The sequence below is a fragment of the Phalacrocorax carbo genome, chromosome 2, assembly GCF_963921805.1.
Source record: "Phalacrocorax carbo chromosome 2, bPhaCar2.1, whole genome shotgun sequence".
Classification (NCBI taxonomy): Eukaryota; Metazoa; Chordata; class Aves; order Suliformes; family Phalacrocoracidae; genus Phalacrocorax; species Phalacrocorax carbo.
In genome coordinates this window covers 120,575,872-120,592,404 of record NC_087514.1, presented here as the reverse complement: position 1 = coordinate 120,592,404, position 16,533 = coordinate 120,575,872, and the positions used below count along the sequence as shown (strand labels likewise).

Sequence of the window (16,533 nt, the reverse complement as noted above, 5' to 3'; positions counted from 1 at the left end):
GCCTCTGATTTTGACAGAACTACGGACTGGGCAAATACTCTTCTTAGTGACATGTAAGAGTGTACGCAACTTAATTTCATGGTTGCAAAACTAAAAGATTAGTATAATTTTAAATAACTCCTTCAATGTCTCAAACTCTTTATTCAGAATGGCCTCTTCTGCCCATTGGACTTTCTTACAGGAACCCCAAATTTAGTTATTTAGACAGCCAGGTTAAGCACAAATTTTCCTCCACAGTACATAACTTGAAGAAGTCAAGTCATCTTCCTTGACAGCTCTGATAGTCAGACAAATAGCTTCAGCTGAACAATCATTTCCCAGCATCTCTCTGTTAATTCTTCTCCCAGATGTGTTATACCTGTTATATGGGCTTGCAGTTGCTTAACTTTGTTCTAGCAGACCCAACTATTTTCAGGACTGCAAAGAGCACCCAGTCACATTTTACTAGCATTTTTCCCTTGATCCAAGTGCCTTTTACACAGGCTGAATCTTCAGCATCAAATGCATTCACTTGCCCAGTGCAGAGCCTTTGGTGCCACACACAATTCAACCATGAGTTTGCATAAAGAGTGTCCCACCAAACAGCAGCGGTGCATGTAGAAACAGAGTGTTTTTCTGACGTCATCCCCTAGAAACGTGTTCACATATTAAGGAAAGAAAAGTAGCTATCATACTCTTTCCAAAAATGTCTGTCTTGAATCTTTCACCAACCCTTGCAAAAATCTGCAAATTCTTCTCTAGGCATCTAAGTGCCCTCCAGTGGATGTTGATCCCTGATCATCTCTGTGGCTTGACAGGGCTTCTAACTCAGCAAGCATTATTTTCCCCTCCTCCCCTAGGCACAACTTCGATTTGTATCTTTCCAAATTGCAGTTGAACTACCTCTCTAACTGCAGAATGACCACTGTAAGCTCTCAGGCTTGTCCATGGTTTTGGCATCACATTACCTTATGTACCAGTCTCCAACCTAAGCCTCATGAATATTCCAGTTGCTTTTGGACTGCTAACCCATGCTCCTTTAGCTGTGATGGTACCTACTGATCATCCACTGATGCTGTCTGAGCTAATCTCCTCATCTATGCTCGCACCATGCATGCATTTCCCATGTGGTATACTTCACTCAGCTATCAGTACCTTTTTTTTAAACATGGCATTACTTCATTTATAACAGTGTGTACACCTCCCTGTGGTGGTGTTTGTGAGGCCAACTAGGAAGCACATTCTGCCCAAGCTGGATTTCTCTGTGATATAATGATTTACATTTCACAGTACCACAGGTCTGCTTCCTCCTCCCTCCTTAAACTTCAGCAGGGCTAATTCTGTGCCCGAGCTCCTTTTCCAAGCATTTTGCCTCGGTTATTAGTTTTGATTTAGTGTCTGAAACTGGGCTCAGTTAATACCCCAAACTGACAAGACTAAGTCTTTAACCTTACATCAGCCTTCCATATTTTAATTTTGTTTTTCTCAGTATAGAAAAGTGAACAAACATTCCTTTTCAAATGGGATTCTTAAAATTTTTGTAATGCAGTCAGTTGTCCTTCTCCAGTTAAATTAACTAATAGCTAGTAAAACACTGAATGCTTCAAACCCATGTTATAAGAAGTCTGTCTCTATCTTACTGTCATCCACTTTGCTTGCACCCCACTACTTGTAGAGAGAGGATGAATGACATTTAAGCCTTCTTGGGCTGTCCTCGACATTTTGGGGGACAAATCACTGTGTTGGATCTTTCAGTCACTAGTTTGGGGTTTTTCCCTGGTACCATGTTGTGCTCAGCACTTCTTCGATTCAAATAGTGAGACAAGTACTTGTGAAATTTCAGCCTCCAAGTTCAGACGGCTCGGCACTGTACAACGACCTGCCTTTTTAAAGCAACAGTTGACTTAAATGAGTTTTTCAGAGCCTCCTGATGTCACAGCTTTTTGAATTGTTTGCTAAAAAAGGTGCTAAAATGCACAGCTGGCCTAACCTAAAGGATCTTTTATCTGAGTTCTGTTCGTTTCTTGACAAGCAATTGCTATCTTGCCAAGTCGGGCAGAGATTTTAACACATAAAATGACTCGACTGTGTTTCCAAAACCATTTTTACCCTCAGTGTATAGCAAAAGAAGGATTCTGTGATATGTAAAACTCAGGACATAACCATATCAAAAGTATTCAATAGTTATGATACACACCCTCTTAAGCTCTCCCCTTCTTGCATAAAAATAAGTACAACTCTTAAAGCACCTTTTTCACAGCTACAAAGTCTCCCAAATGAAGGACTATAATACTTTCATGGTATTGCTGTAAGTAGGAGGATACAGCCAGAGTAGCTAGACAAATTATTTAAGATTTAACATTTGTAAAATGTATCTTGAAGCTTGTCAGTTAAAATATTAGTGTGCTCTTGGTCTAATCCATTTAAGTCAAATACTGTAAGCTTCCAAACACCCTCAAATAAAATGACAGACTTTACTGACATTTCACCTGTGTGGGTAAATGACTGATTTAAGCAAGGGCAGTAGAACTGGGGTAGCTTTGGCTCACAGTATAAAAAACTCTCTCCTTCATGCATTCATCTTTAGCCTGTTTTTTGACAAAGCATGATTTGTACAACTTTGATATGCTTTTGAACCCACCAAATAATTTCCATGAATGGTGGCCAATAGTCAAAGATGCATCAAAAGCATGCTACATGTCAACATGAGAAGAGACCAGATGGCAGGTAGATGCTAGTGAGCTCTCTCTGCTTTCATGAAAAAAAGGTTTGGGAGATGAGTTCACCTCTTCACAGATACCAAGAAATCCCTGCAAGAGAACAAGTTCAGATGTATATGTCCACAATGAAATTTCATTCTCTCTAACTGCTCACAGAATTCTTGTTTCTTGGAAGAGCCAGTTTTATTGCTACAATCATCATCTCCATACATATGATACTTTCTCTACCATGTCCACCATTCTTCAAGATTTCTTGTTCCCTCTAGTATTGATCAGCTCACAGTCTATTTACAGCTGAATTACACCTCTCCCTGACTTTGTTAAAGACCTGCACCTGAAAGCAGTCAATCAAAACAGAACACTAAGAAAAAAAGATATCCCTATCACAAGAGACAATAACGTTATTACAGGAAATAGCTTATCAATAGCATAAAATATCTTTGAGTTTAATTACTATGTAGTGTAGCAGCCCTTTTAGAATTAGTCATAATAACAACTCATTATAATACAAACTAAATTTTAAATTACTTTTCTAGACACTGCTACAGTAATTAATACAAAAAGATAAAGTATTGAAAAACAAAGCAGTACAAGCTGTACAAGTAATTCCATTAACTTTGGCAAGATTTATCTAGAACTGAAAACCTTACAGCTACAGACACCACATTACAATGGCAAACCAAGAGTTTCCTGGGGATAACTGAAGTGTTTAAATGGTTAGGTAAAGTTAGGGAGAGTGCTGCATTGACGATTTGCTTGTGCTCTGAGTCAGCCCTGGTAAAAAATGACATTCATATCTAATAAAGTACATTATTCATCCCACTAATGAGTTGAGCAACTTCATTTGGAGGAGATCAAAGGCCAAGTATTTAATGGTATTTAGATACCTAAGGAGGCATACAGATATCTAATGAGATTTAGGAATTCAAATACCTTGAAATAACTGGTCCTATACCTTTTGCACCACATAAGCAGTCAACAGTCTATTAAACAAATATTCTCATACAGGCTACTTCAGTTTAGTTAATTCAAGCGCAATCATCACTCTTTTAGCCTTTCTCCAATTCAGGAGCAAGGGAATTTGCAATGGCTGAAACCGAACTAGTAATCAGTCAGCATTTTCAAGTGCATAATCTGCTAATGGCATATATTATTAAAAGCACATAAGAAACAATAATACTTATTACTGAAAAGGAAGGTTTTCAATATAATTTGTACACTAATGCATGTATGGGAAATATTAAATCTGTAAATAATATGTGAAAAGGTTCTTGTCAGGAAAAGATTTACATCTCTGCAGTTTTCTTTACTTCTGCTAATAGTTGAGTAAGTAAGGAAGCTGTGAATTATAATAATATTTTAACACTTCTGTAAATTAAAAGAAACTAAACAAGGAATGGAATCACAAATTTGAAAATGGCAAAGACCAGCCATGGTAAGTAATGAAAGAAAAGCCACAAAGGCTATTCCCACTCTGCAGACCTGGGATGGTTCACAGCATTTAAGAAATAACTCTACTGGTTCCTATAATTTAATGATGTTGCAGGCACAGTTGAGCAGTAATCAAGAATGACTTGGCAATATTTGTTCAGTTCTTGCCAGAAAATGATTATTCATTGAAATAATTGTTGTGAGTTCTTAAAGATCAGGCTGAGAGTTCTGGGTAAACTTCAGAGGAAAAAAAGTGTTCCTAAGCCACCCTCCTGATACTTAATTCCTGTGTGGTTAAGAACTTTGGCTATTAGGAAGTTGGAGCCCTAACTGTACTAAATGATGCAATTTCAATGCTGTATAAAGTTTATGGAATGTAAAATCAAACAATTCCGATAAGAGAGCTTTAGAGAACCTCAGAACACATGAAGGCACTAACACATAAACAGAAAAGGACACGGACTTGGCTTTTGTTATCCCAGCTGAATACCATGAAAATTAGGCCATCAAATTTCTGACAGTGTTTGTCCATCTAAGGTTTTTTTTTCCCATTGTTTTTTGATGGACAAGACCCCTCACCCACCAAATTTAAAAAAAAAAACAACAAACCAAACACAAAATTATCTCTTTTCCATCGAAACAAACAAGCACAGTTTGGTGTGAGCAGCAGAAATACAAAACCTTCAGAGATTAGATGGAGACTCAGTTGGAAGTGATTAGTGTGGGTGAGGTGAGTGCCTGAACACTTTTCCTATGGATGAGGAAGGCGAAAGGGAAAAAAAAAGGGGGCCGGAGGATGGGAAGAATTTACCTTCCTTCGTTACAGATAACATCTGTAAAACCACAACCAAGGATAAATTGATTCATAGCACCTAAAGCACCTATAAGAAAGCAAGAAGTCACCTTTATACAGTGGTGCCCCAAAAAGGCAGTTAAAATATTACTGCTTGTGATGTCACTGCTTCTCACTACAAAGATATAAGGGTGGCTCTGCTTGCCAGTGCCTATGCAAACAACAGCAACTATTTAGAGTGAATCAAAGAGCTAGAAGACTAGTGGGCAGATGCAGAGCCTCATGGAGCATCCCAAACCATTTCTGTTCTAGTGGAAAGCACGGTGCCAAACCACTGCTCTACCTCAATAGTCCCACTCCAAAGGATTAGAGCTGTCATCTACAAAGGCAGCTTGAGAAGGCTTCTATTACTGCCTTCCTCCCAAAGTAAGACCACCTATGGCTAAGCCATCCCTGCTTGGTTTACTTTTGATTTGCCAATTCAGACTTTCTTTTGCCAGTTGAAGGCTACTATAAGTATTTGTAAAAGTTTGCACACAACATAGGAGTGAGGGTTCATTATGCTTATGCTTTTCTCTGGTCTTGCCAAAGGTAGGCAAACCCTAGGGACATGAAGCCATTGCTACAGTGAGGGTGGCAAAGCACTGGGGTGAAGTCCAGAGAGGCTGTGAGATCTCATCCTTGGAAACATTCAAAATGGGACTGGACAAGCCACTGAGCAACTTCCTCTAATCTGTACTGAGCAGCAGCTTGAACTAGAGGCTCCAGAGGTTCCTTCTGACTTAAATTAGTTTATGATTTCAACAGGAAGAGCACATGTTCCCAAATATCTATGTTACCACCTTACATGGCATTTCAAGAAAATTGTACTAAACTTTCCCTCCAATTTCAGCTTTTCATTAGGCTCAGTTGAAACACATCCACTATTCTGTCATGGTTTAGTCTCCACTTACAGCCTCATATGGGTGTCTCAAAACTCTTCCTCGAAGTTATTTCATGTGGGATTAAATTATCCAGACTCAGACTTGAAGTGAAGAATTAACAGATTTTGTCAGAACAAGCTGGCTGCATGCTCACATTCTGATAAATGTATTCCAGGTAGGAACTCTGTGTAGATACCTAAAGTTAGGGTAAAAACTAGAAATATTAACTTTGCTAGAATTCATCTGCTCTTTCTATAGCTGTATTCCTAAACCAAGCCAAAGCCAAAGGTAAAACACAATTTCTCTCACAAATGTATCTGGATAAAGGATATTTCATGCTCCATTGTGTTTTAGAGAACACCTATTAAAAAAAAAAAAGTGTCCCATAATTTCACAAATATGCTTCAGATTCCAAATAATATTTGTGAGGTTACAAGAGCAACCCAGTATAGTTTCCTTGCTTAAATAGCTACCATATGACTGTACAACTTACCTGTTAAAAAATGGTATTATTAGATATTGGTTTTACGCAGTTTCTTAGAAATGAACTGTAAAATGAAAAATAATGTTTTTAAAAAATGCATAGTTTTTAATGATGCACCTTAACCTACCATTTAACAATGCCACTTTATTTAAGTAATACAGCATATACAGCTTAATTGTTTGGAGTATGGTACATTCTCTTGATGTAATGTTCATTAAGAAAATCCATTTTATAAAGCATATATAATTGCAGATCATATTTTAAGATTATGCTACTAACTGAATAAAATTTGTTGGAACTTTCAACTCTAGTACCTTCTCTAATATTGTATGGTTTTCTTGATCTGACTATCATTCCAATTGTACAGAACAGATTTATTAGCATTCTGCAATTCAGCAAATTACTGGGACACTGTGAAGAAGCTGTGGAACTGGAATGTAAAAAGAACCTTTCTGAGTGGAAGGAGCAGACTTTTAGTAGTTAAAAACACATTAAAAATCCCTCCCAAAACCCTGCATTAAACCTCCTCCCCCTCAAAACCCTTCAAGAGATAATCTGCTATTGTTTTATTTGAAATGGCAACTCTTGAGCATGACGGACAAACCAAACCACTTTAAGGAAATGGCTCTATTTAGCACATTGACTTATTCTTAATTACACTCAGCAGGTATCTATCCACAACCATTTGTTCTGCTGTGTTTAAATACTGCGGCATATGAAATGCCTGTTGTTGCATCTACTCTTTGCACCCAGGTATAACTGATTGCATTCCAGGATGCTGCTAACCACAGTGTTTACCAGTAGAGGCACAGAATTGGCTTGCCCGCAAGAGCAGTAGAAATCAGTCTTGCTGAAAATTCAGTGGGATGTCACTAGACCGTGTATGTTCAGGATCTAACAGCCTACAAGTCACTGCCCTTATCAGCATTTTGGGACACAGATTTATTACAGCATTTGGGAAGAGACTATTAATAATGACACCTCCCAAAGGAACGCATTTCTCCATCATTCGCATCTGAGACCCCAAATTTCCAGTAAGCTCGTATCTATGGGGTAGGTTGCATGTTAAGATTTAGATAGACCAGAAGAAAGAGAAATTCACTTCTGTCTGTCAGCTTACTGCATAACTACGCTATTGCCTTTCCTAGTATTTATTATTCCTAGTAATTTTGCTTTAGGCAGGAATGTTACATGATTCAGGTGAAAAGGCATCTAAATTATGATCTACAAACAGGTATGGGTAGCAGTGAATCCCTTGTAGATTAACTATTACCTAGAAGAGTACAATACAAGTTGGCACATTTATGGGGAGCGGGGAAGGAATCAGTCTTTCAGACTATGCCTAAAATCTGGAGCTTGCCTGGATGTCTCAAATAAAACCTACTTGCAACGGGAAAGTGAATTGATAGGCAGGCATACACTCTCACACAAAATCATGTTTTACTGATGCATTAAAATTATGTAGAGCAACAGATTCATGTCAAAATTATCTCAAGAAAAGCCATGGCTCTATTATCATCACTAAAAAAATGCCGTAATTACACCAAACAGCTAAGCATAAGTGTAAGCTCTGTACGTACAGCCTGTGCTGCAGGATTTTCAATGCTGGACTCCTCATAACGGCTTTGCTTGGATAACAGTTCCAGTGCTAACATTTTGGGGTTTTAAATCAGTTAGGGAATTATGTAAAGTTAAAAAAATAGAAAGGGGGGGGGGGAGGAACCCACCAAAAAAATCTAAATATGAGATCAGAGTCCTCAAGGCTACATTACTGTGAAGAGATTTCACACTGTTATTTTTTTCTTGGTTACCATTAAAATTAAACTGCAACTAACCCAGCTGTGTCCTATTTATAGAGATTAAATCTTTATAAAGATGTTTATACTACAGGCAGCAGCAATGACTTTTTTCCCCCTTCATTTTCAAGCCAATTAAGTGAGAACATTGTAATAACTTTTTCTATGTTTCTTACTCTCCTTATAGGATAGCTAATTTTCATTGATTAAGGCCACAAAAAGTCTGTCGCAAAGAATAGACTTTATTGTGCACTGTAAAGATTCTAAACACCAATACCTTCATGCTGAGCTTTCAGGTAAGTAAATAGATATATTTCATATTAATTTTCTCACTGAGAGGAGTTTTCCTTTCTCAGCATGTTTGGCCAAGTGGCTTTAGGAAGAAAAAACAAGGGATTAATGTGCAGTGGGGCTGAGGAAGCAAGAACAAAAGGTAAGAAACTAGGAAACAAAAGCTTTACAACATCTTCCATGCCAAACTACCACATTCAGGCTACAAACTTACATGAGAGCACTGCAATGGATAATCCAAATGAAAGCACTGCTCGCTCTCGCACACAAGCTATCCCAGACCACAAAGTGGACAGCAATTTACTCAGCTCAGTGAAACTGAGCCCGTCCTCTGCATTGCCATTATGGACAGAGCTGAGATCTGTGTTATGAGACCCTGCATAACAAGAAGCCTGCCAGTTAGAAATAAACTGTGATACCTGAGATGCTGTAGCGTGCTACCAGTCAGCAATATAGGAATTTGCTGGACACCTGGCTCTGACGACCTCTAGATATTGATCCTGTGGGTAGGACTCATCACTTTTAAATTTAGTCATCTAAAAAGTTAGGTATCTACTCTATGCCAGCTGTCTAGACTCTCTTGATAACTGATGGGGAAAGACAGGTATCTCCTGAAGACAATTTATCCTAATCTATGATGGGCGTCTCAGGTGGAATGAATCAACTATTGGAACTGTCTGTTTCTCTCCACTGAGCTAAAGCGGAAATCAGAAGAGTAACAGTCTAGACACCTAACTTTTGGATGACTGAGAGTCAGAGAAATAAATCCAACTCTATCTCTCTATTTGCCACATCACCAGGCACTGCCCTATGTGAATAAAGTTTATATTTAAGCATTCCTTGGACTTGGAACTTGCTTTAAATCCCATATAATATTAAGAACAGTAACTTTCTCCCAAATCAGTCTATTTCTCGACACTGGTTCTCTCACTATACAAGGCCAGTCACTGATGCTCAGTTTCCTATAGCAATGGCTGACTTGAAGCTATACTACAGCAGTAAATCAAACCAGCAGAAGTTCTTAATTATCTTGTTCAAAGCACCGATTAAGACTTTTGTCATGACTGACAAATCTCACCCATCAGTCATTTAACAAAGCGATATATTTCATATGCATACAAAAGATGAGAGACAAGGGGGAAAAACGGCAGTGATACCTACTTGTCCAAGAGTGCACTCCATGCCACCAAGAAAATCGGCTTCCTTCAGCCCATTGTGATTGCTGCTAATGTCATGGACTTCAAACCGCAACCGCTGCACCTCTTCAAAATAGAAGTCCACCGTGAACAGCTTGGAGAAGACAGGATTTATACAGGTTCGAATCACTTCTGTCCTGTCAACCTGACAAACAGAAAAGAGGTCAGATGAGTGGTTTCTCTACCAGTGACAGACTATGATGAGCTCCTCAAATACAGTTTGTTCATTTATTAGGACTTATCAATGTTCATGTGACTTTGGCCATGGACACTGCCATTTCGTATAGGCAGCGGCAGCAGCAGCTGCCATTTCTGTGCAGAAATGCACAAGATACGCCAACTTCCCTTGCTTCTCCCTTCTAGCATATTCTTGGGCAGATATTGGTAGGAACAGGGGGCACAGTCTACAGCCTCCTTTGCAGGGTGAACAATGACTGCCCCCATTAGGTATACTAGATGAGTCAAGGGGAAAGCCAGGAGGTGTGCATAGGGAAAACAACTGTCTGTTGTGGTGGACTAATAACTGCGAAATTAATTATAGCATAACTACAGAATTTACATCTCCAGCAGTACACATCCATCACTACAAATCAGCAGCAGAGCAATACAGTTCTATCAAACTACATGGAAAACCAATAAAAACCTCCAGTAATTACTCATTTTGGACAACTTGCATGACTAAGGAGTGGAGAACTGGATCCATGGCAAACAACTTCCCTTAAAAATATATCCATTTTTCCACGTCGCTAAATTGCATTACAAGAATCTGATGGATTATACTCTGCTCATTCCTACCTCTGATCTTACAACTGCTAAAGAAATACCATCAAATCTAAACTGCATTTCTTCAAAAAAGTGCTCATATGGTACTTTCTAGTTCTCTTAAAATGTAGCACTTGTATTGCCTATTTTGAAGTAGGCCTTTGCTACTTTTCATTATGATGCATTATTGGTGACACCATAAGCAATGAAGCAATTTCCTTTTTTCCACTCTCTTTGCTCTGGCACAGAAAAACCCCTAATAATTCTGTAAGATTAAAGAAACTGATCCTAAAATGAGTAAGACTTGGGCATGTCAGTCACTAGGCAGGAGGTAGCTCGTGTGCCATGGAAAAGACAAATTAAATTGCTCAGAGGAAGAGTGATGAGATCCTCTGTCTGATTCCTGATCAGGAACATCTGTTGTGCAAAAAACTGACAGCCGCTTGCTTCACTTTTCAGAGTTTATAACGCATTAGCCTTGCTAGTAGTTATCGGCAAGGACACAAAGAGTCAAGTAAATCAAAAGCAGAGGGGGAAAAAAAAAAGTTAAGTTCCTGGTAGCACAGATTTATTTTAGTGCACATCAAAGGTGTCAGACTGACAGCTCTAGCAGCTGAAATTCTTTAGTTAATCATTAAACAGATGCTACCAGTCATCAAACAGATGCAAACCAGTGCTACCATTGTTGTTTCCTCACACAGCTCTGTCAATGTGCTCTGACTATGCCAAGACAAGACCATCACAAAAAGGATAGCAGCCTTACTTACAAATCCAATTCTTAATCTCTTTGCTTAGACTAGCTGAAAATGATGGTTCTGATAACAATGATGTAAAGCATAATAAAATTATATAAGTGAGAAGGGATATCAGCTACCTTCATTCAGGTGCTTAGCCTATCTCAAAAATTTTTTGATCTCCACTTGCAATCAGTGTCACTTGAAATCACCCTTACTGCTACAACATGAAATATTCCCTATGTCAGGTGACCAGTCAGTTCAATGGGATGTCTCTGAGATCTCTTCTGAGTGGAAAGTGATTTGATCCACTTGCAGAAGAGCTATCATCTCATGAAATAGTGCATCAGCAGATCCAATAATCAAAACATTTAAATGATCAGTTTTAAATCTTTTTCATAGCCACAACAATCTCCTAAACTCATTTCCTATAAGTGCATAAACTGATAATTTAATGGCATCATTTTAATTGCTTCATTAATATGGCAATGGACCATTTCTCCTCTTCTCTACTTTGCTTCTGGAATGTGGGGAAATGGTTCTCCATTGTCAAATGCAGCAGGATTTACACTTGTGCTCAATACAGGTTAAACATGTGACTGTTTAAGGCAGTGAAGTGCCTGAAAATGGAGGTACAGCTCTGCACACAGGGACATTAAGAATTTTAGTCTCACATAGTGATAAGACACTGTTTGCTTCTTCCAGCCTGTGATTGACTGACATCCTTCCCTTGACAGGCACAGTACTGAAATACAGCCATTTTACTGAATTTCCCCAGTCTTCTCACATTATTGAGACGATACATCAAGCCAGCATGTCAGAGCACGGGATTATGTGAGAAAAATTTGTACTGAAAAAGCAATGCCAACAGACCCACAAGTGACATAATATTCTTCATGCCTCTCTCAGCAGTCAGCAGTGTGCAATAGCATTAGGCTTATTAGTCTACCTTGTCTCCAGTCTGCTTTGTCAGCATATTTCAGTTACCCTACTTTTTGGCTAGAAAATATGGTAGTGTCCTCAGCATGGGAAGCCCAGCTCCATTCCCTTGCTTTGATTATGGTGCAGCAGGGTCAAGCTCTGATAACCAGCTGGAGTGACCCATGATGAAGAAGCAGTGGTGAACAGAACAGTTCAAGAAATTCCTGCTCTCGTATTCAATTGTAAAGCCTTAATGTTCCCTTAGAAATGCTGGATAAGCATGAAACCTTAATGAAAACTGGTGAGAAGACTGTTGCTAGGTGCAGTTTCACGCTGATAATCATCAAGGAGGTCACAAACTACAGTGCCACAGACACTTAAAAAAAAATGCTGACTTGTTTTTGACCACAACTCCTCCCAGTACCTGCAGGACCTGTTTCATTTCAAGCAAAATCTCATAACGTGTTCCATGCTAATCCGAAACACAGGTCCATAGCGGTCTGACAAAATGTCGACCTCATGCCACATGTCCTTAATCCCACTGTCACCCCAAAATCAGTAACAGCACTTCCACTTGCAAGGACGATGAAGGCTCAAATGCTTAAAGAAAACACAGTTAGGTTTTGCCCAGCCTCATCAACGGAGCATTCAGGAAGTTAGAACTCAGCTTGAATCTCTCCAAAACACAACACCAGCAACCACATTAAATCTCCATTACTTTTGTGGAAGAGAGCTTTAAAGTCCAACAACAGCATATTATAAGCAAGAAGAACTTACACTTTTGGTCTTGTTACAGAAACTAAACTCTTGGGCAACCTACTCCTGAAGGCAGGTAAATTTCTCCACAGGATATGGACAGAGGTCGTGCCCACAGCTTTAGGATTTGCTGATGCCTGACATATGAGCCATCTGTTATTTCTGGACTTTGCTAAAACAAGGAATTTCTCCAATTTATTAAAGCAGAACAAATTTACAAAAGAAACAATTGACAGCTACATGCACCTTTGGGCTGTGTCAACAGTTAAAACTGACCTTAAAAAGAGCAGTGCTTCAGCTGACATCACGATCTGAACATCTGCTTCACGGTACAGCTTTACCTGCACTTTCCCTTCAAGGACAATTTATACAGAGAAAAGGACTTCCATCTTCACCTCCTGGGATGGACTCATGCTGTTTCCCCCCTTCATCTCTTTTGGCCCTTGTCACTCCACAGAAGGCGGCATCCTGCTGAGCAGCCAGGATTACTTGGCAGGCCCATCTGGATGCAGCCACCCTGTGAGCTTCCCCTTGGGGAGCTATGAATGACATACAAACACCAAAGTAGGCCTCCACAGCATAAAGCACCATCTCAGCAGCAGGAATTCAATACAGACAAGAAAAGGACTTCTTGCTTTGGGCCTTCTGAATCCTCTCGTCAAAACCAGAGGAAGCTGGAAGCTGGGTTTGAAAGTTGTTTTCTCTTTGTACTGCTCACCATGGGTGGACAGTTAGCAAAAATGTTTGCCTGCTTTCCTGTTGACCCACCATCACTGCTGAAGAACTCCAAAACCATCTTTGCAGTCATTCAGCATCACATTAAAGGAAGCTCAATCACAGACAAAAAAATACTAAAATTCAGGCTGCTTATGCTGTTTGCATCTTTTGTCTGTGAGCTACTGAAAAGCAGTGAGGTTTACAGAACTATGATAAACATGGTAATTTCAGTGAGGAAACAATTCTTCATCCTAGCTAAAATTTCACTGACAGAGTAGTAATTCAATGGTTAAAGTATGGGCTGAGGATCTCCTCTCCATCTTCCACCATTAGTTGAAAAGTCAAGTTGAGGAAAAATAGCCAGCCTGAAGGGGATTTTTTTCTTCTTCTATCAAAATTAGAGGGAAATATAAGCTATTGCATATACAAGGATGAACAATGATTAGGTAGAATCTCACTGTCACCTGCTATCTAAGGCTTTCAAGTGACCATAAACACAGCTTTCTCAGCATGCCCTTGGGAAACAGGGAAATGGAGAATTACCTACAGGACCTGAAGCTCTGCACAGATTTAGCAGAGTTTAGCACAGATCGACAGTGTGGAGAACTCAGTGTCCCACCCAGATAACTGGTACCTACCTGCTCTCCATTGGATTCCTAGCAAACGTGTAACTAGCCCAAAAGAAACAAAATTTCAGTGGTTATTACCTGACGTCTTTGAGGTGAAGAGCAGCCAAGAGTCAAAGGGCCATGGGGAATTCACTGACTTCTCACCAAAAAGACAATTCTTTGGTGGAAATTTTAATCAGACTTATGAAATAGCATGGCAATGATATAGTCAATATATATATATGTCTCATGAACTAAGGAAAATCTTTGGTCTACAGAACTATGGTCTGAAAATTTATATTGGTGCTGCATTTCCTTAAGTGTTTTTAAAAAACTTGTTGAAAAGCCATAAACATGCAAATTCCATTAAATACAGAGTGGGTGCTGCTATTCAGCCCAAAGCATGCTTTTTGTGGCTATTACATTTCTAGCAAGTTCTTAGATCCACAAATAAACCCACTGTTCCCTATACATTTTACAGGCCAACAAGGGAAAACCAATAGGCTATATTTTCAGTAGAAGTCATTATAAAATATTGATTAAAACTAGAAAAATCACATTTGTCAGCTGAGATGACAAAACGTACAGAGGTGAAGGGGTAGCATTATTTTTAGGTCATCTGAATTTTAACAAGACTAAAAATTTCCATGATACGGATACCTTACATGAAAATTTGATACCAAGCAGAAAGCAATTTACACTTTGCTTGGCAGCTCCTGAGGAAGTTATTAATAATTTTTTTTATTATTAACAGTGCATTCACACCATCACATCTCTATCCCACAAATGAAAAGTCACTGCAAAGGTCACCATAATTTATAGCCCTTCTTTTCAGTTTAATTGATGTTTGAAAACAGTGAAAAAAAACCAATAGGCCTTTAACTCTTTAGGCTGTAGAGCTCAAAGCTAAGCACAATCTTGTCAATGTTAGCAAAAACCTTTTGGCTGCAAGTTAGCTGGAAGAGAAGCGTTTAATGCGAATGGTCTGGAAATTATCTGCAAGTAGTTTCTTTAATTTATGTGATATAAATATTAGATAACTTGTAAACCCCAAGTCACAACCACAAAGACCTGCTTTTAAGCACTGGAAAAACTGATACATAGAAACAGCCCAGGCCTCCAGGGGCTCCAGTCTAAACAACTGGAATTATAGTAAAAGAAGCATTATTATTAGTTGAAAAACTCTTCATTTAGAAAGCCCACCTCTCTCTTCAGGGCCACTGACTGTCCTCTGCTTAATTACTTTTACTTTCTCAGTACCTTTTCATTGCTCTGAAGCAGGAAAGAGATAATTTATAATATATACTGTGTATAAATTCTTTGAGAAGATCCTGGATGGAGTTTGCCTTATACACCCATAGCTTTTTAAAGGAGAGAAATATGATTGTTGACAGCTATTTGCATATAGTTTATCTCCTCACTTAGAAAAAAAACACAACATAGTTACAATAGCCACAGCACAGACAGGCACTCAGTATTTGCACTTGAGGACCTATACTGATCCTTGGCAGATTCCCAGCCAGTACAGAGTTCAGAGTCTCATCTGAGCAATCCCAAATTCCCACAGTTAGAAAACCTGCAAATAACTGTGGGTGCAATATAATGCTAATTACTAGTGGCAGGCAAATCTTGGTAACATTATTCAGGAGCTGAACAGAGAGATTGTTTCAGCTGGGAAGGGAAAGAGTGATGCTTAATCCCCAGTATGAAGAAAGGAGGACCTGAACTGGTTGGGAACCCTTGTGCCAAGGGAATCCCAGTTTTCTGGAACAGAAGAGATCTCTGGGGAAGCTACAAAAAGCTGCCATTTAGCTTTAGAACCATGTGCAGTTGTTGTCATTGACCTCCTTGGTAAAGTCTAGGCTTTCTACATTGCATAAAGATACTGTAAAGTACAAAGATATCCCTCCTTCTCACTGTCATTTAGGAAAGCTCAGGTATGAAAGAAAAAAAGCAAGTGCTCAACTAATGCATTAATGTGTCCTGGAATGCACTAGATACCCACTTTTAGTTCACTCTCCTCTAGAAAGAAATATTTTCATTTCATTCAAATAGTTCTGGGAGGTTGAGGACAGAGACTTCTCAGCCTAATGTCATGAAACCCAAATCTTTTGGGCTGGAGTGATAATTTTTAGCTACTGTATGGACTGTAATGAAAGCAAACAGATTAAAATTGTTACTTTTTTGGGGAGACTTGCATGTAAACCCTTTGGATTGACAACTGCTTTCCTGATAACATTGCTGATGGGACTCCATCTGCATTTGTCAGCGCTGGGACACCTGTTATGCCGTGATTCTGTGACATTTTTAGTTGGATAACAGTGACATAATCTGGGTAGATTCTGACCCACTATTTCCTACCAATAATATTTTTAAAAAACCTTTCCAAATAACAAAATAAAAAGCTTGTAAAATATTAAAA

The 16,533-nt window shown here is 38.9% G+C and overlaps 1 protein-coding gene across 2 annotated transcripts in view; it reads right to left on the bottom strand.

Annotated features, from left to right (window-relative positions):
* The window catches only part of CPNE4 (copine 4), a 234,934-nt gene that overhangs the window by 106,218 nt on the left and 112,183 nt on the right, over positions 1 to 16,533 (bottom strand). For both annotated transcript variants that reach the window (XM_064444130.1, XM_064444131.1), the window contains exon 3: positions 9,579 to 9,758. In XM_064444130.1, coding sequence (XP_064300200.1) covers positions 9,579 to 9,758 — 180 coding nt within the window. The remainder of the gene's footprint in view (positions 1 to 9,578; positions 9,759 to 16,533) is intronic.